This window comes from Macrobrachium rosenbergii, chromosome 3 (assembly GCF_040412425.1).
Source record: "Macrobrachium rosenbergii isolate ZJJX-2024 chromosome 3, ASM4041242v1, whole genome shotgun sequence".
Taxonomy (NCBI): Eukaryota; Metazoa; Arthropoda; class Malacostraca; order Decapoda; family Palaemonidae; genus Macrobrachium; species Macrobrachium rosenbergii.
In genome coordinates, this window is record NC_089743.1 from 27,582,069 (window position 1) to 27,608,697 (window position 26,629).

The following is a 26,629-nucleotide window of genomic DNA, read 5'->3' on the forward strand; positions in this document are numbered from 1 at the left end:
CTCTGTAATTCACCATTTCATGAATATTTATTGATAAAAGGATTTTAACTCTGAATTACTAACTGAAATGGGGACAAAGTAGATGTATAAGCTTTGTTTGAGCGGTTTTACTTTTCAACCGTTATCTTGATATTCATCATGTATTCTAGAAAAGTAAAAGATTCAGTGAAATAAGAACTACTGATTGATTGAATCTGTAAGTATTCAAGAAGCACCTCCGTGTCTGAAAGATGGAGGCAAGTGGCACAGTGGGTGTGATGGTATGAAGTACAGTGACGCGCTATCAATATGAGCCTTCAGAGTAGTTACAAGGTGCAGCTGAATTTGCAAAAGTTTTCTGTAAAGGGGTTCATCCATGAATCACCAGTTAAAGGATAAACACAACATGACTGTTGGCTTGAATTTCTCCATGCACATCCAATCATGAAAAAGCCTCATTATATAAATTTTCACGTATTTAGAAAATTCGCCCTCCAGTCCGTTAGCTAGGAAATAAAATTTCATGGCAGCTGGAGAAGACCCCCACAAGGAGGAACAGATGTAGGCATCCTAACCCCAATATTGTATGATATTGGGAAACAGAAAGCTGTTAGGGCACAAGGACCAGTCAGGATAGTAATTGGGCCGCTAGGCTGACCCTTACTTAGTCTTAACTATAAGACCTATTGCCCTTCGACCTTTGTGACCTTTGTACTGGCGGTTATTGCTTCTTCCAGATCTTCTGCTGTCCTGTGCCCACCATGGGAATTGAACTGGGTGCCTTGGTGACCTCTCTCGTTCCCACTCTGCTCCAGAACTCTACAGCGCAAGGTCACTGAACCTTAACAGCACTAAGCTGGTGCTGTTCTGTCCTCCTACCACTAGCCATGTGTCGGGACTTCTGCGGCCTGAATCCATCTTTTGCAAGTGAGCTCCATGCACGGATGCAATAAGGTACGTTATGAAGTTGCAAGTAACGCCAGTGTTCTTCTCCTTATTCTGAATTTCTCTCCATTTTCAGGATTTCCAACTTTTCATCCTCCCAAACAAAAGTCCCTTTGTATCCCACAGTCTGGCACGCACATTTGCCCTGATGACTTGTTCCAAGCCTAAACTAAGTTTGTTCTGTGATAATAATTACAGCATTCCCACCATAGTGTTACCATGTGCTAATTAAATCTAATTAATACTTCCCTCCATCGTTAATAATTACTTTCATGTGGAAGAAAATCTGTGTACATGAATTCTTTTCCAGAATCCTGGAATCTGGCTCTTCGAGCTCTACCCCTGCCCTTGTGAAACAATTGCCTTAGAAGACTCAATTCCATCTTCTGAACTCGACAGTACAAGGGCCACATGTTAGGCCTCTCAGCGTTAATGTTGTGCTAATGTAAAATAATTTTATCAGCCAGTCTTACGCAGTTTATAAGATCTGTGTTAACCTTTTAGTTATTTGCTAATTGTAGTTACACTTTTTCTTCGCACACTGCATGTGCCTTGATTGCTGAACTGCCAGCCTATCCATATTAATTGCTAGTTGCAAATCTGTAAATAAAGTAATGTAATCTAACCGACTAGTTTGGAAAAGGCGACCTTCCCATTTTCTTTAAGTAGATAGATGTAATTTCAAGGTAAGTCATACTGTTAATTACATTTATTGCTTATTCTGAGCTCTAGGTGTTGGCTCCTAAGGCAAATTACATTCAAAAGTCAATCTGATTCTCCCAACCGAACTCAGAACATAACAATAATAATAATATATATATATATATATATATATATATATATATATATATATATATATATATATATATATATATATATATATATATATATATATATATATATTATTGTTATGTTCTGAGTTCGGTTGGGAGAATCAGATTGACTTTTGAATGTAATATATATATGTGTGTGTACATATGTATATATGTATGTTATGTGTATACATATATACATATAGTCATTAAGAGATATAAATTACGGTTATAATGTATACCGTAATGTACGTGTATTAAATTTTTATAATGAATTTACACTTCATATCTGTACCACAAAATGTGTAAACACTTGTTTCACAAAACATATGCATGCATACATGTATACATATAAAAATAAACATATACAATAGTATATACCTGTATGTATACTTGTATGTGTATGTATGTATGTACGTATACATGTATGCAATCTTATGGTGTGTGTGAAACAAGTATGCATACATCTGCAGGTACAGATGTGAAGAGTAATTCAATGTTAAAATTAGTACACTGACATTTGTATGTACGCATTTGTGCATTATGGGCACACAGTATAAACATAATTTCTATCATATAATGACAACACAAAACCAATCATATTTTCCGTGTCCATTTTATTCTTTTGAACTTGATTATCATCTCCGCCCCTCCCCCATCATTAAACTCTCATCATCCAGTCGTTTCTATTTTTCCCATCTTCATCTCCATTCTTTTCTTTCATGACCACTCATAAGCATCCATTATCATTATAATCACATTTTCCAACGAAGGATCATTTCCTCCTTGTTTTGTCAGCGACTCTCAAACGGCGTCTTCGTTCCGCTTTCCTTGGGGTGCAAATGAGCAAAGGAGAGGAAACTACCATTTGTAAACAAAGACCACTGTATGCGTGAAAGAGAAGCTCTCTCTCTCTCTCTGTACCAGGTACACAAAAGAAATTCACGTAGAAAAGGTTCACATATTGACTTTCCCTCTCCCGGAAACGTTCATCACAAAAAACAGCAAACTATGATCTACTATATGAATAAAAAGCAAAGAATATGCTGCGTCTGAGAGCTTGCTCACCATAAATATTTCACTTTTTGCTCTATTTACGTTTAAAAGACTATCAAAACACAAAAATAAAGGGAATAGCGCCAATCGATTGACTCTCTATCTCTCTCTCTCCCTCTCTCTAAAATATACAAATATCTAAAATCCCTCCATGCAGACACCATACAAACAAGCCTCCCTCGAAAACAATTGGCCAATTAAAGTACTTCCTTGTTATTTGTTTCATCCATTTAGTGTCCGCTATTACCAAGAGCATTTTTCGACACCATCGTATCCGTGTTTCGATACATATAAAAAAAAACTTGTTATCCAATAACAGGTGTTACTTCCACTTTTCTACTTTGTTTTCCTTCGAGGAGTCTATTTATATTTTTCCTTTTTTTCGTAATTAAGTTCATTCACTATCGAAAAAGTAGCGAATTCGTCTTATTTTTTTTTTTTTTTACTCATTTCTACAGTACTTCCGCAGGACTCTCAACTGTACATGCAGCAAGATGCTTCCTAGAGCAAAAAGAGGACTTATCAAAATACATACTGCAAAACGGGTTACACTACCGCGGACAGGGTTATATTTTCTAAGCTAATATAGTTTTCCTCTTTGCTAGCTCATTTTTAATTCCCTTTAAATAATGCAAATTGGCTCACAGAGTCTTGACTGAGATTACAAGAACAGATGGTAGTTTCCTCTGGAAGTTTATGGCATCTATGATATCAAGGAGGCGAGGCTTGTGTTAAGCCTTGGAATGAAATCACATCTATATTTTCATCCAGGTAACATTACTCGCTCTTAGGGTTACTATTCAACGCCACTAAAAATTTACTGTGACAATTGAGCTAAGTCCTTTCATATATAAACAAAGGCAGAGGGAAATCAGTTGGAAATTTTACGAACCAACTAAACATTGGCATTTTACATAAACAAACAACGAGTGTTTTCGCTTTACCAGTATCAGGCCGTGGAAGCAGAGGGGGAGGGGGAACGGGGCTCCGGGAGGGCTGGGGCGGCATGGTGGATAGGAGACGTGGAAGGAGGCTGGAGAGAAAATTAAATGAAAACAATGGGACACACTATTTTAAACACGGCCGTCGTTTACAGAGAAACATCTCAAGTTGTTTTCATTGTTGTTTCAGTGCTTCTTCTCCATATCTATGCCTTATTCTACGTGTTCATCAATACTCTTTCGAAACATAAGTTTGTTCGCTATGGCTGACTGTGCATTCTGTTCTGAGTCCAGGTCAGAATATACAATTGATAAAAATGTCGTTCGAGAGTTATTCGGGCAATGCTGTACTGATAGTGGTTTACGAAAGAGGATGATGACTAAGAACACTGCAACTTGCTACACTTCACCCGATAAAAGAAAGCTAAAATATAGCATTCTTTACAAGAGGTACTTTAGAGGAATCTAATGTATCACGCACAAACTACTGAAGTCCATTGCTACTGAAGTACAGAATATATATTTCCAGTGCGTGTGTATGTATGCATTTAAACCTGTTCTAGGACAAGTCATAACGACGATATGTTGAGCGTAGTCTCAATATTCAAACGAATATTTTCAGCTAAAATCTGAAAAAATAACCTCCTTCCTATGATCTCAGAACGCTGCCAAAATGAATTACATTCTTTTCCTTCAATTCGAAAATCACCAGGAAGGCAAAGAGAGCGAAATCAAAGAAAGAACCAGTTACTCAACTCCAGGAACGAGATTTCATGATCTGATAGACCCCAAAGCTGCACGAGTACGACGTTCCTTGCATTGCACGGCAGGGAGTCTGTCGCCTACAAAAGAAATGTAAAAATAAGCAAACGCAACGACTGACAGACTCTTTCACTTCTTGCCTTCGTCGTCGTGTATTCTTTGCAATGTTTTACCCTCACGGAATTGCGTACTCTCTCTCTCTCTCTCTCTCTCTCTCTCTCTCTCTCTCTCTCTCTCTCTCTCTCCAGAAATGCGAGAGCGACCAGAGAATCCAAATACCCGAGGAGTAGAAATCGGAGCTCCGTTTTCAATACGCTTTTATTTCCACAGACTGAACCAACAAAAGGCGTATTCATAAATACAGCAGCAGCAGTTCTCCTTCCCCCCACCCTCCTTTCTCTCTTCTTTTCCCCTCAAATCTTGACGTTATTCGAAGTTTCACTCTATCATTAACACGCCGCGCGTCTGTTCGTCTGTCTGCGGGGCAACGAGCGCCCACCCTCCTCCCCTTTTCCATCGGCAGCAGCTCCGTCCCTTCCCTCCCTCCCTCTCGCACAACACCTTCCTGCAATTCCGCATACATCTATCTCCCATGTCGCCCCTTCGTGGGTGGGGTTGTCGCAACATAAAGGCGACAGCTTCGCAACAGGCTGCTTTGGAGACCTCGATTTCCAGCGCAGAACGGTTAACATTTCCATGAATTCCGAGAATTTCCACTCACATAATTTCAACAGGTATTCTTAGGGACGCCAGACACAAAACAACCTGGGTGGTTTCATTAATGCGTCTTTTCTTCTGAAATAATAAAAAAGGGAACGACAAAAAAATCTCCGAGAGTCACTTGTATTCCTAAGAGTGAAAAATAAAGCATTTTAGGAAACGCCTTTAAAATAATTTCTCGTGTATTTTCAAGTGTGACTTGAGCAATAACTAGATTATATAAAAAAAATAAAAAATAAGACAGACGATATCTCACATTTACGATGCTGCCAAATGTAACTTATTCAAACCGTCAATCCTTTCACCCATTTCTAGTCTTTTCAGGAAAAATAAAAATAGATTGAAAATGAGTATATTTGAAAAAATATATATATATAAGTAAATTTCATCATTCATTTCCCAATATTAGGCACATCTCATTAGCAAATATGATAATTACCTCATGAATAATACATTCCAGTATTATCAGTTTCTGATTTTTCATGAGACGAAAAACCCAACAAAATATAAAACGTTACAAACAGGCTTGGAAAAACACGTCACCGATGACAGCAGTGTAAAAACAAATAACACCATGACTCTAAGGAGAAATAAATAGTAGAGAGAGAGAGAGAGAGAGAGAGAGAGAGAGAGAGAGAGAGAGAGAGAGATGACCTAAAGTAGGACTCCCACTTGAAAACCCACGTTCGATTCTATCTAAGCCTTGCCCCGCACGCGACACTGCTCATGAAAAATAAATCAAGCAACCCATGTAGACGACTCCACCTTCAACATGGGAACGCTACGAGAGACATATGTATAAATGTATACATTTCAATATACAAAAACAATTGAAAGCAGGCGAGCAGGCGGGAGGAGAAAGGGCGTGTGCCTGGATGGGCGGGCACCAAGAGGGGTTGGGGTGGGAGGTTGGAGGGTATAGGAAGAGGAGGAGGAGGAGGAGGAGGAGGAGAGGGGGGAGTGCGGTATCGGGGAATTAAATTTTACTCGCAGTGGGCGAGAGCGAGGTTGTATAAAGATCATCAGTCCTGAAAAGGTTAGACGACGAGATACGGAAAACCGAAAAAGCGGGAGATGTAGGAGAAGATGAAGAAGGAGGATGAGTAGAGGGAGAGGGAGAGGATGGGAGGAGGGAGGCAGCTGAAGATAGATGGACGACGGCGACGATATGATGCATAAATATTCATAACAATTCGTCTTCATAACACTAGTCGCCTAGGGAATTGAGCCTAAAGTACACGGAGTCACTCCAGTCATAAGTTTTAGCACCGCGGGAAAATATAAATCATGTAAAGAATTATATATTTCTCTTCAGAGATGAGATGGTACCATTCTTTTGTAGACAAAGCGTGTCTGTATACTAGACCAGCGTGTCTGTATACTAGACCAGTGCAATTACAACACTTCACGACGAATGGAAGGATCAACACATGTCCGTTTATATAGCAGATGCCTTCCCAATCTTTCTCGAGGCAACTGGGAGCACGCCTTTGTTCCACTAACTCGTAACACCGGAGAATAATCACTTGTTGAACGTTGGAAGACAAAAGTCCGGAGCTCTTCATCTTGACGTACGATAGGGATTGCACGAAAGAAGACTCGAGCCTGTCAATACTGTTGAAGGATATGTGTGAAACCCCCATCCTGCAAGATTCCCCATGTCAATGAAATGTTGCTGAAGGACTGTTAAATCAATGTCTCCATGAACGGAAGGAGCATCAAACAGCAACCGAAAAGAGACGGAAGTTTAACATGACGGCGACAAGAAGAATGAAAGGATCCGCTGGACAAATGGGGAGATAACGAAATTCCACAACGCTACTTTCTCCTTAAGGCGGTGGCAGTTTGGGTCTTCCTTCTGTCAAAATTGCGATTCTGGCATAAAAACTTAACACACTCTTCTGAAAGGTCACCACAATAACTATAAGAAGGTATTAAAATAAGTACATAGTATCACGGCAATAACATAAAAATTAGCAGTAAGGGTCTGGCACAAGCCACAGGGAAAAGAGATTAGAAATTTCAGAAGACGATTGCGTAAGCATTTAATATACAAACAGATTAATCAGCTTATTGCGACACCCGATGTTAAATTTCCAGATAATTTTTCAGACATGAACACTTCCGTACAGTTAAATTGACTTGAAATTAATGTTCGATGAGTTAAACTAATAATACAGGCGTGGTTGACACAGATAAGTATCATGAAATTAAAAGAAAAATTAGCCCTCTTTCTTCATTAATGGACTAGTTTTTATTGTTGGCCAACAGAACATTGTTCTTGAATATATAGTAAGAAATACAATTATAATAAATTCTATCGATTACAAATGATTACTTGTACATCATATAGCAAATTTCCTCGGATCTTAAAATATAAAATCTACCCCATAATACAACACTTATTAACATGTAATAAAAAAAAATCGGAGCAAAACAGGAGAACCGTATCAATGTGAAAATTTTTCTCTTCTCCCAAGTTCTTTTGCCAACTAGAACCATAACTGAGAAGCAAAAAACCGAGAATAGACAGGAGTAGTTTTTCAACATTAATTCCGTTTATTATTTACTCTATAAGGTACACAAACACAACAACGCTTAAACCTCACATACTGCAAGATATAAGGGGAAAATAAATGTATACAAACTGCACGAATGAGTAAATAACTACTAACAAAAAATATAAAAAGCATCTGTCAAGAAGACACTGACTCGGTATATTAAGCTTTCTGTGGGTGGATCCTATAAACCGCCATGGCATTCATAATGCCGTTTGCATGACGAGCAAAAATCTGCCTTCATCGTTCATCAGTGAGCCAACTCTGACAGCATCGTTACAAAAGTGAACCAACTCGCAGATCTTCCAACAAACGGTTCTGGCAAATCTTATGATAAAATATTCAGACTGGTCTCTGCAGCTACGCCGTACTTTCTAAAAGTAATCGCCACTGAAAAAAAATTAATCCACTGGCCACCAGAGGTTCAAGCACATGCTAAAACAGTCAAGTTAAAATTCGCAGGTGCCTTGCAGTAGGATTGTCTTAACAATCTCGGAATGGGCTGTTTAAATAAACAAACAACAGTGTTAACAATTACACAGTACATCGAACAGCATCATCAGTAGTTTCAGTAACAATACAAAATCATAAGAATAAGAAGTAGTAAGGAGAGAGAGAGAGAGAGAGAGAGAGAGAGAGAGAGAGAGAGAGAGAGAGAGAGAGAGCAATGAAATGGACTGGGAAATAAAATGGAAGGAGGTTGGAAATTTAGGAGCATGAAAGATGTAAAACACATACCGAGGACTGAAAGGATAAAAACAATCAGAACTGAAGGGGGCGCGAGGGAGGAAAGAAAATGGAGAGAGGTGTAGGAAAAGGAGGAAGAGGAGGGTTTGATAGATGACTGCAATAGTCCATATATTTCTATTATTGCTCTTTGGTGGGAGGGAAGGAAGGCAAGCGCCTCTCACAAAATTACGCTCGGCCGACTTCATACATACTAAACTGCCCGTGCCGCTACAAAAAGGACCGGTGGAGATGAAGGGTACGAGGAGGGGGTGGAGGGGGTCCGGCATCTGCTAAAGGGATAGGTGGACCCTCCCCCTCCCCACTAATCTACTACATCACTAGCTCATCTAATCTCTTTTTTTATGGGGGAAAGGGGGATACTTCACGCGTTTTATTGTCTCTAGTTTATTGGCTCGTTTTTTCTTTATAGTCAAAACATCGGATCTCTACCGAGTTTGGAGGAGGCAACCGTCAGATCTATTCACTTAATTACTTTGCGTTCAAGGATAACAAACGCTTTCAAAGGACGCGAATTATCATTAGCTATATTTAAGCTGCACAAGTTCAAAAATACACTGCTAGGAATGTGTGCATCCACTTTTTTCTTATCAGTTCTCTTGCGGTTATCCAATCATTCCCGATCATTTTACCGTTTCTGTCTGGAAAACAAAAATCAACGTAAGAAGCTCCAAACAATATAATCTGAGAAAGAGAGAGAGAGAGAGAGAGAATCGACACAGCCTGCGTCTGTCGGCTAAAGTTTAACCATAACTCCGATATCTTCGCTCTCTGTAAAAACAATAAGATTTATGAACGTCAACCCCATAGACCTGATCGCGGAGAATCTACCTTTCTAGCTAGTACTGTTGCCTGACGTAGTGATAGATTATCAAGTCTCCTTCGTGGGTAAGGATATTTATGTATATAAGCTAACTGTGTTAATAATGTATAATAAATATATAAAGCCATACATACATTCATACACAAATACTGTGAGTACGTGTTTATATGCACATCTATTTTTAGAATGTACCGACGTTTCTAAGTTTGCATAAGCGTTGTTATTACTACGTAATACTGAACTGTACTTACGAAACAATCAATGGTACTGATTGCACTTCATAAAAAGATTTGGCGTTCAGTCTCGAATGCCTTAGCAATTTAATAGTTCATTTTCTCACCAACGCTGAAAAAGTTTACTGTTTCCGACTTAGCTACACGAATTTTTTCTCTTAATTAAATTTAAGAGTTACAAGGCCAAGTGCCACTGTTTTTCTCACTGAGCGTACATGACTGGAAACAACTTGGGTGGTCTGGCACTATGAGATCCTCATCCAAAACGAATGGGGAAAATAGCACAACTAAAAGCTTTTGTTCTTACTGAGGGCGTCATGAAGAAAAATAATTGTGGTCGGCTTCTATAGTCTTCACATTCACGTCAATTCAAATTTTACTAATCACAGCATCATACCTAACATGAATAACACGAATACATTTTGTTTAAGAAAAACCTGAAATCATCACACATTGATTAAAAAAAGACAGTAAAAAATCTCTCGAATCCCTCCAAAGCCATCCAACCTCGGATGGAGAGGACTACCTCTGTGCTGAAAACAATACATAGACAACAGCTTAATTAACAATCAGAATGAGTCAATAAACACACACATCATGTAAAATATACATATGAATATAAAAGCACAACTGATAATGAAAACAACTGAATAAATACAGTAATTTCATGGAAATGAAAAAAAGTGACAAATTGGAGTATCACTTTTTCACTCATTTCAAAGGTGCAATCGTCCGTGCAATTAGTGCAACAGCCACCTTACCCTCCATATTTTCCAACGTTATTTCTTCCATGTGCAATTTTCCAAGGGTGGGAACTTACCTCCTCTGTGTTTACCGCATTCCACCAACAGTGCTGAAATTGCTAAAATGTGCAACGTAAACAAAAAATTCTTGAAATAAACTAGAGGTTTGAAGAATGATGAGTGATGGTGAGTGATGTGGAAAAACAAACAAAATTACACGGGAGACAAACATAGTTTACGATAAACAACCAGCGGTGAGAGAATGCCAGAACAGCCAAATATTCCAAAGAAGTAAAAACTGTAAAAGCAAATGAAAATATACAAGCAGCCAAAGAAACCTTTCAGGAAGACTAAAAGTGAGGAAGATTATGAAATGACGGTTCAGACATAGCTCGAAAAATGCAAAGCGTTTATGCTGGTCTCAGGTTTTGACAATAAAATATGACCCTCCTTTTTTTTTTTTTTTTTTTGGAAAGTTGAGGTGGCCGAAAACCCTCCTCTTTTAGTTATGTTCACATTCATTGATTCAATCGTCTGTTTTACTGTTTGCAGCTATTAATCATCTTATGCCGGACAGTGGCTGCATAACCAATGTCTTCAAAGCTCCATCTATGACACAGCTGCCGAGTTCCTTTTCTTAAAGATCAATCTCAGGCACATTCTCAATTATGCTTCAAAAGTTATTTGTTCATCAGTTTACTTTTATTTGCTATATTATCATGTGCTGTTATTAGTTATTACGCAAAATTAGTTCTACTCCTTCAACAAGGAGGCGATGTTTTCGGGTCCGTTCGTTCGCATTTCTGTTGGTTACCAAGATGACAGAAAATGCTGCCTTGATTTTAATGAAAGGTTCGCCGGAAGTGGATTGGGCCTCGTGACTGGCAACAGGTGATCAGATTTTGGGATCCGGACCTGGATAAGGGACCATTTTTGTCGGAGTTCGATTCCTCTGCCTTGGCAGAGGTTTGCTGTCTCTAAACGCTCTGTGAGTGTTTTTTTTTTTTAAATAAACAAATTCTGAATTCTAACTGGATGGATACGGTACTAAAGACAATATATGTTTAATGACTGGATGATTACTTTATAAAACTTCCGTAACTCACGAATCTTAAATTTTGTTGTCGGAGAGTCAAAAAAATATCAAATAACTGAAGTATCCTTGAGAAAATTGAACAAATGGAACCATTTTCCCCTATTTCAATATTTCAATACTAAGTGGCCTAGTTTAAAATTTGTTCTCTTCTTGTATATATATAAAGAAAATACCTGAAACCTCTTTGATTGCCTTCACGAACAAAGTAAATCGAGAGTTTTCCCAAGTGCGTGTACACGGACCCCGGGGCAGAAATGGTGCTTTGCATTCTCCACGCCATTTCTTCACCCGGTTCAAAGATGGGAGTTAGTGAAGTGAAGAAAGCGAAGAGGAAATGAGTGGAGAATAAGAATATGAAACAATGAGCAAACGTGACACATCAACACACACCGAAGCAACATAAGAATAGAGACCAAGGCTTAGTCAAGCATATTCTCTTCTTCAAACGCTTTCCTACTGTAAAAGAACTACCGAACAGTTTTCTTTCTCAGTAAAACCTTGTCCCGCTTCTGACATTCTTGTTATTTCTAATGATAATAGGTATAATGGCTGGGACATTTGTTTAAACTGGTTCGAACTCACAAATTCAATTCCTCTTGTTTCTTTAATAGACAAAACCTCTGATGAAATACGCTTCTGTTTTGTAAAGAATCGAGTCACTGCTTTGTTTGAAATAATAAGATTTCGCACTAAATGTCAATTATAAATTCAATGATATCAGTGAAGGAGGATTTGAATTACGAATAGTTTCATTTTCATTTGTTACACTTATCGAAACTGTTTCTCATAAGTTTCTTCCACTTAAAAGAATTTTACAGTCTTCAGTTTGTCCCATTATCTTTAGATCTCTCGGGATTTGACAAGAAAAACATTTACGATGAAGTCATGGACGTTGCATGAAAATTCTAAACTTCAAAATTTGCAACCGTCCCGTTTTATTTCTAACTGTTATTTCACAATGATCCAGATTGGAACTGAACTTTCCAGTAATAAAACCTGTTATCATAAAAAATAAGCAGTGTTCCGATTGGCTACCTCCCAACATCAAAAGCGAATGATAATTTCTTATTGACTTTATGTATCACGAATAAAAATCATACATTACAAATAAATGCAATCAGAGACAAAATTTATGCATTGGAGTTTTGGAAGTCTGGAATGACTTACGGTTATAATCGAATACATACCTATAAATCAATTTATCAATACATTCAGATGTGATAACTGGTAATTTTTTTTATTACAGTAGATGCATTTTGGAATATTTGTAATTTTGCGGTAATGAAAAAATACTGGGAACAGCAGCTTTCAGAATTTATTTAATTGGTTATACGCAAGACTGACACACTGAAAAATAGTTGTTTATTCTTAAGTTATGCAAACTTTTGAATGTTAATGAATCAAAGGAACCAAATGCTCATAAATAAGCTGAAATAGCAGAAAGATTTCAACAAATATTTTTACAATATACATGAAAGACTCACAGCCAATTATTAGATGCAAATCAAAATACAGAATACAGGAAAGACGGGGAGGGGTAAGTCAGGTAAGTTAACAGAATAAATACACAAAATACAGCAAATGAAATAAAAGCACCGCCTCATCTTTACAAAAGCCAATAAATAAGTTACAGTATGTTTCATAAATATTAATAATGCTTGACTTCAGCCACGAGAAAGAAAAGGAGTGGGTCAAACCAAAAGGAAAAAAATAGCCAAATTTCCTTCTCCAATCAGGTTATTATCCTTTACTTACTTGTGTTAGCTCCGTTGACTGGAAGAACGCGTGAATAGGAAGAAAAAAAGGAAGAACGGGTTAGTTGACAAGCGTTTAAACAAGACAGATATTAACTCGCCCTCTCCCTGCCCGCAACACAACCTGGATCACACAGCAAAAGAGAAATAAAATGGAAAAGGCTACGAGCTTAGATAAGATATTCCTCCTTTCAGCATTACAAACTGGAATCAATCCCCAGCATCAAGGAGACTTTAAATCTATTTTAAATACTAAAGATACTTTAGACTCAGAATTCAGCACTAGAGAGACCTTCAACTGGATCTTCAAACCTAAAAAAAAAACCTTGAATCGGAACTTCAGACCTGAAGAGACCTGGAACTGGCTCTTCCGATCTGAAGAATCCTTGGACTGAATCTTTAGATCTGAAGAAACCTTGAACTGAATCTTTTAGACCTGAAGAGACATTGAAATGAATCTTTAGACCTGAAGTGACCTTCAACTGGCTCTCCAGATCTAAAGAAACCTTGGACTGAATCTTAGGGTCTGAAGAAACCTTGAACTGAATCTTTTAGACCTGAAGACACACTGAACTAAATCTTTAGACTGAAGAAAACTTGGACTACATATTTAGATCTGAATAAACCTGGAACTAAATCTTTAGACCCGAGGAAACTTTGACCCGAATCTTTAGGAGCGAAGAGACCTTGAACTGAATACTCAACCTTGAAGAGACCTTACACTGACTCTTCAGCAATGAAAACACCTTCAAAGGAATCTTCACCGCGAAGAGAACGTGAACTGAATCTTCAAGATCGAAAACCTTCAGCAACAAAAAGAACCTAAATCGATCGTTCAACACTGAAAAGACCCAATATGAATTTTCAAGCACCAATGAAACACCATAAACCGATCCTGCAAGCACCAAGGGAATCTTGATCGACGCTCCTGAAATTTGATCTTTTGGAAACACACTATAATTATGGGGGAGGGAGAGGGACAAAAGGGCAAACAATTACAGCTACCTATAATTAATTATAGCATAACACTTCAGTTCTCTAGACCTAATCCTTCAAAAGTTTACTATCAACTATAGCCTATATAAATACCTACGTGTCTGTGAATTTCTTCTAGTCATATATATATATATATATATATATATATATATATATATATATATATATATATATATATATATATATATATATATATATATATATATATATATATATATAAATATATATTATATAATATATATATATATATATATATAAATATATATTATATAATATATATATATATATATATATATATATATATATATATATATATATATTATATATTATATATATATATATCTAATACATATAAAATCCAGACGTTCCACTGGACAAATGAAACAATTGGTATAAATACTAGCTAAAGCTCAGTGGCTGACTTTACAATATATAAGCTAGAGCGACCTGTGCAAAAGACCGTACAAACGGCTGGAAAAAAAATATTTACACTGATAAGCAGAAAAAAAAAGAGGAAGGAGCAGTTAACTCATTACCGTCTGAGGTCCATTTACAACTTTTGCTTATAACAGAAAGCTTTTGAAAGAACTTGAATACCGGCCAAGGAATGTATAAACTTCATCCATTTATTTTAAAAGAAATACGTAAAATATATAAATTTTAAGGAAGGTAATTTACCTAGGCCTACAGCAACGACGTGAACTTACGCACGGGAATAAACAAAATTTGTAATTGGAGCGCTGACCTCTTACGTTAATGAGCTTACTTTCGTCTATTTATCAATGTATATATTTTTTTTCCAGCCGTCTGTATTCTAGTTTGTATTGTCCCTCCAGCTTGAAGATGTCATAGAAAACTAGAGACGAGACCGGTCAGAATTTATACCCATTGTTTAATTTTTCCCAGTATATATATATATATATATATATATATATATATATATATATATATATATATATATATATATATATATATATATATATATATATATAGACATATTACACCTAATATAAATCAACTAATAATAGAATTGTTAAGTTCACATTTTATGTACAGGTAATTATATAATTATATATATATACATATATATATATATATATATATATATATATATATATATATATATATATATATATGTATGTATGTATGTATAATTACCTATACATAAAATGTGAACTTAACAATTCTATTATTAGATGCTTTATATTAGGTGTAAATATTCCCTAAGTAACCACAATTTTTCAAGACCTGACTTTGCATATACAAATGTGTCGACCTCAAAAAATCCTATGTGATATCTTTAATCTCAGTTCACTTGCCAACAAAACTACGTAAGATTAAACAGATGTTGCGATGATCATCTGGACCACTGTGTCCCGACATCAATATCATAAAAGGTATGGAACCCTCACTCTCTCTCTCTGCATTCCTCAAAATTTAAGTAACTTACTCGTCATGGAAAGGGTCTCCCATTCCACCAGCCTACAGTACCTCCTCCGAAAGCTTCATTCTAAATGCTTACATGACCCAGCCTTCGTGTCTCTCGCGCTCATGCAACAGCAATGGCCCTCATTCTTATGGCCTTCCATTCAGCTCCGTCCTTTTCACATGTCAGAAAAAATGCCTCAAGATTTATACCTACGTTTGCTTCTTTGTCAAACTACCTATCCTCCGGTAATGAGGTGTAGTCTGTGTGTATATAGAAAAAAATATAAGTGTGTTTAACAATCAACAGTGTGAATGCATTAAAACGAGCTCGCATTTAAATGCTCTCTCTCTCTCTCTCTCTCTCTCTCTCTCTCTCTCTCTCTCTCTCTCTCTCTCTTCCAAAAGAGATCCGTTATCCTCTAGGAATACTGGCTCATGCGGCAATATTAATAAGAGAGAGAGAGAGAGAGAGAGAGAGAGAGAGAGAGAGAGAGAGAGAGAGAGAGAGAGAGAGAGAGAATCTGTGTGCAGGTCCTGTCGTTCATATTTCCACTCTCAGACGGTATTTGTTAGACTGCTGTGGTACAATTTAGGAGTAAGAGAGAGAGGTACGGAAATATAACGTGATAATACACAATGTAGATGTACATTTTGTCACTTTGAAAATAACTGTATAATAAGGTATCTTCCTGTCTACCTTGATCGTAAAATGCGAACAAAATGCATTATATTACGCCAGTGCTCTCTCTCTCTCTCTCTCTCTCTCTCTCTCTCTCTCACACACACAACAAAATATGTCACTCCATCCGAGTACACCTCTTTTCCCAGAAACAGTGCAGGTATCTTTATTATCAGATGCCTGACAATTCCGATTTTCAATATGTGAGTAATGGAAAACGGCGTAATCTAGTCACACGTTTCCTTTTTTTTTTTTTTTTTTTAATTTTCTAAACAATAGTGAGGCGCGCTTTGTTCGTCAACTGAAAATTCGTGGACACTAATCTCAATTCAATCTGCCTTACAACCATTCATATGGTTACCACCCCGACCCGTCCGCCCGCACACACACAGATAGATAGACAGATATTTTTATTGACCACAAATCACAGCACAATATTTGCACACACACACACATCACATATTACACATACACACAAATACCCCTATGGAAAATTTTTGACAGAAGTCAACTTCATCTGCTTCATCAACCTACAGAGGATTATCAGTATCTCGTCTACACCTTACCTCTTCAAAGCCTCTCAACTCTATTTATTTACTTATTTTTTTTAAATTTTCGCACTTTTGGTCTTCCTCACTATTAACCAACCCCTTCTCCGTCTCCTTCCTTTTCATTCCAAAACTTCCGAATAACAAACTTTTTATACCACATATCCTCCTCCATTCTCCCCATGTGACCAAACCACCTAAACCCCTTTCTTTCCGTCTATCTCTCTTTCAGAGAATTAAAAACACTTTTCATGGTTAATAATGTCCACCTTTCCTACACCCAGACTTCGTAAAGCGCATGGCTAAGCCTCCCAGCGAGGCGATATTTCGAGAACTGAAAACAAAGTCTGCAGATTCCATTCCTGCGAATGACTCCAATCGGAATTATTCCAATCGAAGCGATAATACATAATCCCATAATCCCATTGAGGGAAAGAGGGACAAAAATAGAAGGCAATTATAGCTCTTTCTGCTTCACCCTCCTCCAACAACCCCTTCCCCATGCGTTAATAAAAGTAAAAGAAAGAAAAATTCAAATGAAAAACTGTCCGTCTCTCCTTATCGGCATTCAGAGTTCCACTAGTGGCAAAATGTGATTCTGTCTGACTGTCTGTTTGTCTGTCTGTCTGTCTGCCCGTCCATCGGTCGGGCCTCGGCTGCCACGGAAAGCCAAGCGGCACTTAATCCCTAACACCAACAAGCGAGGACGAAAAAAGCCGCCCAGAGATAAAACAAACCGGCTTCTAAGCTTCAAAGAAACACGGGAATCGGCAGCCCCCCCGCCTCTCTCTCTCTCTCTCTCTCTCTCTCTCTCTCTCTCTCTCTCTCTCTGTGGAAGTGGAAACACAATTGGAATTTCTTCACTTATGAGACTTGTCAAAGGGATTTCCAGTGGACGCTGAGAAGAATTATTTCAAGGTTGATTAAGAGAAAGAGGGGTAGAGAGAGTGCTCACACGTGGGGAGCTTATGTAAATGATAAGGAGAAACTATACTGTTCATATGACGTATAGAAAACAATACGTAATGTAAAGACATGCTAAAGGCCGTTGTTCTCTTGCTTTTTTTTTCAGTGCCACTGCCCCAACATCCATGACTGATGTTTAAGGAGATTAACATTTCAAGAACGTGTTTATTGGGCCAATCAGTCCTGTGACGAAGACTGACATAATGAAAGCTAAAGGCCATATGAGGCAATCAAAATTTAAGCCCAATTCTTTGCATTGCGCCAAACATATGATATCGAAGCTTCTTATAAAATATTGATGCAAAAATTTGAAGCACATTAATGACCCACAAAATATTGCGTTAAAAGAGATGATCGCCTAACACCTTCCAAAGTCTTTCATCGTTCAGCATGAGTAACGCTGAAACTTTTTTGACGTGGGAGAAATCGAGACGGGGAAAGGCTCCAGAGAAACACGGCACATCAAAAGAAGAGACATGTTAAACCTGATATCAGGCTTATCAAATGCTAAAGGACACAAAACACTGAAAAATGAAAGAGAATGACTACAAGAGCTGACTCTGCAGTTTATAATCTTGGGGAAAATGAAGCCAACTGAAAATCATCTTTCTTACATGAAAAATGAATTGCCGGGGTCAAGAGTTTCGCCAACTACCAACAGCAATGTCTAGCAAAGTACTTTTAGAAAAATCAAACTGAATGCTTCACAGTCAACCGTGCCAAGGAGGATACAAAAAGAGGATGAACTGCAGATTTTAAACGCTAAAGCCATGAAAATGAAGCCACAGACATACATCCCAGTATTACCATATACTAGTTTTTGAAATACTGAAAGTAGAGACGGTGGAGACTATACGTATCCTGGGGTGACATAATTAAGCATACAGAGTACCCATTATGTTCAATGTTTAGTTTTTGTCAGACAAAAATCTGTCCGCTATCATGGATGTCAGAAGTGATTTAAAAACTTAATATGCAAATCACATATGAGATTTGTTTACAACAAATAATGTAATGAGGAAAAATAATTAACTATGTCGGAACTTGTGCACCACAATACTGCCATCATTAAATTACGTAAGTTTACAGTAATTTGTTTTAAACAGAACAGCCACTAAACAAATTAAAAATATAATAATGTTTTGGATCTGTGGCTTCAAAATTCATTTCCAGATTTAAAAAAAAACTGTAGGCTAAAATAAAAATAAAATACTAGTTGCTAATTAACTAAGCGACACTCATGTAAATGTTTCATATTTCTGCCTCTCCACTACAGCTTTAAGAACTATTTTAATGAGAATATCTGTCCCGTAAAACACAATTTATTCTATATGAAAAAGATATTCCGAAAATATTACTAGTCATAACACTTTGCTGTTTCAAAAACATCAGAAGACTACAGTCATAATACCAAGATAAGATACAAACATATGAGTACTTCGGGCCAACACGATTATAAACGCATTCACCATTACAAAATTGCCAATTGGGGCAACTCACTTCTCATAAGGCTACTGCATGTATACACAGGCAAAAACATACTCACACACACACACTCATATTATATATATATATATATATATATATATATATATATATATATATATATATATATATATATATATATATATATGAGTGTGTGTGTGTGTATATATACATACATACATACATTCTACAAATACATGAAGTATACTCATACTTTAATTACTCAGACGCATGTCTGTCATGTCTTTGTTAACTAAATGCAAGATCCACAAAACATTTACCGCATGAAATAAATTAATGTACGGTATTTCGGATTCCTAATGACATGGGATCACAAATATATTTTGTTGGCAGTGAACAAATATTATATCAAAAAGACAACCACACCAAAGCCACCAAAACACTGCTGATTACGCAAGATATTAAATTCGTAACTCAAAATTCTTCCCTCAATAAAAGCGGTAAGTCAATATATTATCTATTTGAATAAATACAATTGTAATTCAGTCTATGGTGAATTCCAAGCACCATCAGAAGCTCAAAAACCTTGTTTTTCTCCTGACTATAGGCATTAAAGCTGCTCTATCAATAAACTAACGCAAATGCCATCACTACACAAAACACCAAAGTTTCTAACAGTGAAAAAAAAAATTACTAGTAAGGGTGAATAGTTGTGAAACTGTAGCTGAAAAGCATCAAATCAGCCTAAAGAACACAATTCTACAACAACTAAGTTAAAAGACTAATTTATGACACAAATAACTAGTTAGTTCAAAATACACAATGTCACAATCTGAACAAAAGGGTTTATGGCAGTGTAACAATTTATCACTACATGTAAATTTTATTTTCAAACCTACAATATAAACTCGATAAATATGAGAATTTAATTTTGTTAAAATATGCTACATTATAACTAAAACTCGGCACTTTTTTTCATGGAGGATTGTGTCAACACTAATCTGTTGTTTACAGCACGTAAACCTTTGATTAATGCAGCAATAAACCCTTGTGTATGAAACGGTGACATGATGTGTAGACAACACCAAGGTAATTACCACGCCCACAGCTCATAAAATACCTAGCAACTACGCCTCAGCCTAAATCAGATTTATGTTAGTCCTAATATCCTACCACATATCACCAACTAATTACTAATTACTATGACAGCAATAATATTAAAGCATCAGTTAATATTAAAAAGGTTTATAAACTTACAAACTAAATAGATATTTAATAGTTAGCTGGTCATATTGTTAATCATTATTTAATTCACACTTAAACTATATATCGAAACTTCATTAGCAATAAGTAAAAGTAGGAAGTCATAAAGAATAAACAAGCAGCTGGTATTCAAAAAGGTCCCACCACAATACGAGTACCAGAGTAAATCTAATAAAGGTCAATAACAAAAGAAGACATTCACCACAGAAGCCGAAATCAGGATATATATATACCTTACAAACGTACCACCATTAAGGCAACCGTTAACAATAAGCTAAGCACCTAAAAGACTGATATGAAATAAAAGACTGGTAAGACGGTGGTGCCAAAATAATAGACCCACTTTACCAAAGGCCACAGAAAGGAAAATGATATCAAAGTAAGACAGAAATTATAATAGAAAAAAATTTCCAAGACGTATTTTATAAGGCGAGACTTTGTCCATAAATCTCCGGGAAAAAATATTTGAATTAGAAAAATACAAATACCATAGTAAAAAGGAAAAATAATAAGAATCATACAGGTGTTTCTGTAAGTCGCCTTCCATGTGCAGTATGTATAAGAGAAAAATAAATGAAAATATGAACTGATTTTTTTTTAAATCTCTCCAGCTCACCTGTTTCTCCCGTCGTCACCAGGACAGGTTCGGAGGGGGCTCCGCGCCCAATCTTGTTGACGGCCAAAACGTGGAATTCGTATTCGGTGAATGGCGTCAAACCTGAAAAAATAAATATACAATATATAAAAATACAGATAACTTGATATGATGCCCAGCATCTACTAACGATTTACGCGAAACAAAAATTACTGATTCGGAGAAAGTAACAAGCCGGAATAATTGCAACCTTTGTCACACTGGTTATAGGGATTGACACAGCAACAAAGTGAGTTAGTTAACACAACACAGGAGACTATATAAGTAGAAATATTTGCAATAACTTCCAACTTTCTGTCCATATATATATATATATATATATATATATATATATATATATATATATATATATATATATATATATATATATATATATATATATATATATATATAATCAGTAAGCAACAAACGTCCTTTAATATCAAATTCGCTCTACCTCCGGAAATAATATATTTTCATATGTTACCGAAGGAATTTTTAGTTGATAATAAGTTCGTCGTCCGTGGGCTCAGACCAGCGAAGGACAAGAACTCAGGACTACAGTGGACGCATTAACCCATCCGGCCAGCATGGGTTAATGCGTCCACTGTAGTCCTGAGTTCTTGTCCTTCGCTGGTTCGAGCCCACGGGACGACGAACTTATTATCAACTAAAAATTCCCTTCGGTAACATATATGAAAATATATTATTTCCGAGGTAGAGCGAACTGATATTAAAGGACGTTTGTAGCTTACTGATTGTATATGAATCACGGTGATGTGATAAAAAGGTCATATATTATATGTGTGTGTGTGAACACGCTTATCAATAATTCCATGTGTGAGCATACTAGATGCAGTATTTAGTTCATAATCTAGTATGTACGTCAGCATGAGTGTATGAGCATCTGTTTGAAAGTGATTTTATTCGCGCGCGCTCGCGTTGGTAAACTTCTGATTCTTTATTTTCATAAAACTTCTGATTTGCGACCGAACGGGGAACTAATTCAATAAAGTCGAACCTCTGGCACAGAGTTCTAAGAGAAAATAACTGGCCACGAGAAACACTCAAAAGAAATAGATGGGTCAGACGTATGGTAAAAATTTGGAGGGGATTTCTAATAGGAAGGGGACACCAAAAGACGCAGTACTGTGGCCTTCTCACATACTAATATTAATTGCTTTCTGCACACACAAGAATTTATGCATACCACAGGCCAATCACACAGAGAAATTCAAATATCTTTTTCCTTTACACAGTAAAAGGAATGGACTTTGAAAAAATGCCTTTATTATGAATCTTTGTCATTCGCAGACCACCTAAATAATATAATTATGTTGCTACCCGCGACGAAACACTTTAGCTGAGTATAATAAGGTGCACACACACACACACACACACACACACACACACACACACACATATATATACATACTAGTAATCTTCAAATCAAGTCAAACTGTAGGCTCTATTATACTGTATACCGAAGTACCTTTATTTAATAAAAGGTAACAAGTGCACAAAAATTTATTTTGAATTTATGTACCACCGAAGTCTACGGCTATCAGACTTCACGATTACATTCGCTACGGTCTGAGGTCAGCCTTATCTCGCCAATAACCGTCCCTCTTATAAGTATGCAAAATGAAGGTTCCTCAGTCTGAGCTTTGAAACTGCACGTAAGGTCCCTTGGGTTGCAAACTGCTGCCTTGACCCTCTCTTATAATAATGTCAATATTTACGGTATAGGCTCACTGATGATTAAATGAACTCTTGGAAAGTCGATCTGACCACACACCCCCAAACACACACACACACACACACACACACACACACACACACACACACACACACACACACACACACACACACTTCAACAACTTTCACCGGACCATCCGTGACTGGTTTATTTACCGTTATGGAGTTCGGAATGAGGAAACTCACACACTCTTCCATCCAGAAATCTTAGGACAGTTTTCCTGAATTAGTTTATACCAGACACAAAATATGTCAAACACACCAAATGGTAATACAAGGTTAAGAAAGGATCCATTTCGAAAAGCTAAGGGCTGGAGAGAGAGAGAGAGAGAGAGAGAGAGAGAGAGAGAGAGAGAGAGAGAGAGAGAGAGAGAGAAAATGTTTTTTATTCGAAACTTCGAAGTCACTGTACATAATTCTAGAATCCAGGTGTGAGAGAGAAACTTTGTGAAAGAAGCTCCCGATAATCTTTGACTACCTTACAGAAACATGGAAGTAGCAGCTGAGACGAGAGAGAGAGAGAGAGAGAGAGAGAGAGAGAGAGAGAGAGAGAGAGAGAGAGAGAGAAGTATACCTTAGTTTAACCAGACCACTGAGCTGATTCACAGCTCTCCTAGGGCTGGCCCGAAGGATTAGACTGATTTTACGTGGCTAAAAACCAAGTGGTTACCTAGCAACGGGACCTACAGCTTATTGTGGAATCCGAACCACATTATAGCGAGAAATGAATTTTTATCACCAGAAATAAATTCCTCTAATTCTTCATTGGCCCGCCGGAGACTCGAACTCGGGCCTAGCAGAGGGCTAACCGAGAACTCTACCGACTCATCCAACGAGGAACTTGAGAGAGAGAGAGAGAGAGAGAGAGAGAGAGAGAGAGAGAGAGAGAGAGAGAGAGAGGTTTTGTTTTATAATCAATTAATAGAATATAATGAAAGAACACACTATCCAGAGAGCGGAACTACTGTAGTAAAGAAACAACGGCCCACCCAAACAGAAGCAACTCTGCCGCGCACTGAGTCACACGAACACTGAATGCTGGTTCCCCTAAATAATCCCCGAGAGAAAGAAAGAAAGGAGAGAAGAAAGTCATCAATTAAGAAGAAGCGGTCGTCCAAGAGCTTTCCCTCTACAATCCCAGACGAAAATTGGATGAAAGACGATGAAAATAGAATGAAATTGGATTTGGTCAGCGTCTGATTACACCCGCCAGGAATGGCTGGAATGGCCAAATGCTGCTGGACCTGCTGCAAAGGGATGGGGCAAAAAACACCGCATACATATATATGCCAGATCAAATCAGAGAGATTCCCACTGATGCGAAAGGAGGGGGACTCATGTCCACCAGGGGTCCACGGTCCAACACCCACGCGAACCCACACTTACATACTGTACAAACGCCGTATATTTGTGTACACACACTTTGCAACCAAGAAAGAGAATGTACAAAGATAACAGAAAAATGCAGGCGTGGCCAGAAAAAATGTACATTACGAGGCGACCCTTATACCTTACTGTAATTACAAAACTTTCTTCCTGATCATAAATGGCACATTCCTGATTTGATATAAAAAAAAAATATAACAATCAAACAATCAAGCTTATCAAGACAGGCTTTTCTGATTTACAGGTATACTTTCCCATCTAAATAATGATCACAAAACTACCTGACAAAAGCTTGCAACATTTCACAAAAGCAAAGACTTCATAAATATAAAGGGAAGGAACAAACAAACAGACACGAATTAGACGATTACTTCAACAGCAGAGACAAAAAATAAATGGCCTGAATCAGAGGACTAAACTAGAACATCCAATTTCTTGGTAATGATCACAAATCCCCTTTAAAAAGGAATATGTGAGGTTAGTGTGGACAAGGCGAGAAATTAACAGCATTACCAAAACACCCTTAAGCCTCATCTAATCCTCCAAAATCGAGGTTCACTTAATCTCCTACATCCAATCAAGAGATGTCGAATTAACCAATCAAACCTATTTGCTCCTACTGGCCAATCCTCATTCCTACTAAGAAAGGAAAACAAAATTAGACAGAAAAGAAAAAAAAAGAGTAAGGGTTCATAAGGTAAAAGCTGTTAGTTCGTTTGGAAAGGTACGGGAACATGGAATGGACTTCATATGAACAGTAGATAGAGAACACTAAAAAGCGAAACAGGGCTACACACACACACACACACACACACACACACACACACACACACATACACACATATATATATATATATATATATATATATATATATATATATATATATATATATATATATATATATATATACATAAGCATGATTTTATTTATTCACAAATACTAACCCACAAGTCTCGTTAGTATCAAATTCACTATACACTTGGGAATAACTTGCACCTTAGGGGAATCATAACTGAAAAGTGTTTCGTCCCCGATGCCTGGTTGAGAAACAACGATAGACAGTGACTTAGACCACTTATCCATCAAGAGAGAAAGTTGACATTGACCCTGCTGTACATATGTCTGCTGATGTGCTGAGAGAAAGTTTACTGCAGAGTCGACAGGGAGGAAATGTAGAGTTGGCTGTGGTTTTATGGTATAAATGGCAGGCTATAGAGAGTGATTAAACGTTTCCGAGACAGATGAGTAGTCTTTGAGATGTACAGCACAAGGGAGTGACAACTAGTCTGTCATAAAAGGGCTGCCACAAAGGTGTGGTATGTTTCCATCACCGTTTGTCACCTTCAGGTATGGAGTGATGGAAGAATTCACAGAAAGGAAGTCGAACCTAGGTGAAAAGTGGCTGAATAAGAAAATAAGTCGTGAATCGAGAGTGGTATAGCATATGTTTGCAGAAGACACAGTACTGACCGAGGATGAAGACGAAAACTAGAGCAACAAGTGAAAGAGTTTGAGAGTCTTTCCACGATGAGACCCTTGCGAGTTAGTGCGTTCAATGTTAAGGTTATAAGAGTAGAAACCGGAAAGATAGAACACTGAATTATGTGTGAGTTACATGATACATGAAGGAAGGAAAAGGATGTTGTGTGCAAATAAAATGGTAAAAGGCTTGCAGGGACCATGGAAGCCAAGAGATGCTTGCGCCAACTCTATCTATGAAAAGGAAGTGTGGATAGTGAGCCTTTGTTTTGAATTGAATTGAATACAGAATTTAGGCCAAAGGCCAAGCACTGGGACCAGTGAGGTCACAGTAAAAGTTTTAAAGGCGTAACAGGAGTAAAACCTCGCAGCTGCACTATGAATCAATTGTTAGGCGAGGGTGGAAAGTAAGACGGAGGAAAGAGAATATGAAAGGAGGTCCAGTAAAAGGAAGGATAGGGGTTTGCAGCTAGGGGCCGAAGGCACGCTGCAAAGAACCTTAAGTAATGCCTACAGTGCCTCGCACGAGGTGCACTGACGGCACTATCCCCCTACGGGGAAGCCTATGTTTTAGATGAACTGCTCACTTAGTATATAGAATAAGAACTTGAATGTGGAGATACGTATACAGTAAGTCTGATTAAGCAAAAAGAATGGAGGACGATAATTTGGTAAAATGAGCATAAAATCGTAATCTAGGAAGGCGAAGGAGAGGAAGACAAAGGAGGAGGGGGAGGAGGATTGGTAGAGAGAAAAAGGCATCCGAAAGCGAGGGCCTCAGCATCCAGGAAGAGTAAAAGTGCTTGCAAGAGAACAGTCGAACGTGCAATATGGGCAGGGGGTGCAACCTGCTGCTGATGAAGCTCTGTGCCTGGT

At 37.4% G+C, this 26,629-nt stretch overlaps 1 protein-coding gene across 9 annotated transcripts in view; it reads right to left on the bottom strand.

The window, feature by feature from the left end:
* The window catches only part of Lar (tyrosine-protein phosphatase Lar), a 1,190,865-nt gene that overhangs the window by 162,481 nt on the left and 1,001,755 nt on the right, over nt 1-26,629 (bottom strand). For 6 of the 9 annotated variants that reach the window (XM_067129385.1, XM_067129376.1, XM_067129407.1 and 3 more), the window contains 2 exons: nt 21,112-21,213; nt 13,171-13,188 (listed from right to left, as the gene is read on the bottom strand). In XM_067129385.1, the coding sequence (XP_066985486.1) occupies nt 13,171-13,188; nt 21,112-21,213 (120 nt within the window). The remainder of the gene's footprint in view (nt 1-13,170; nt 13,189-21,111; nt 21,214-26,629) is intronic. The other 3 variants (XM_067129424.1, XM_067129416.1, XM_067129357.1) reach the window with 1 other exon arrangement.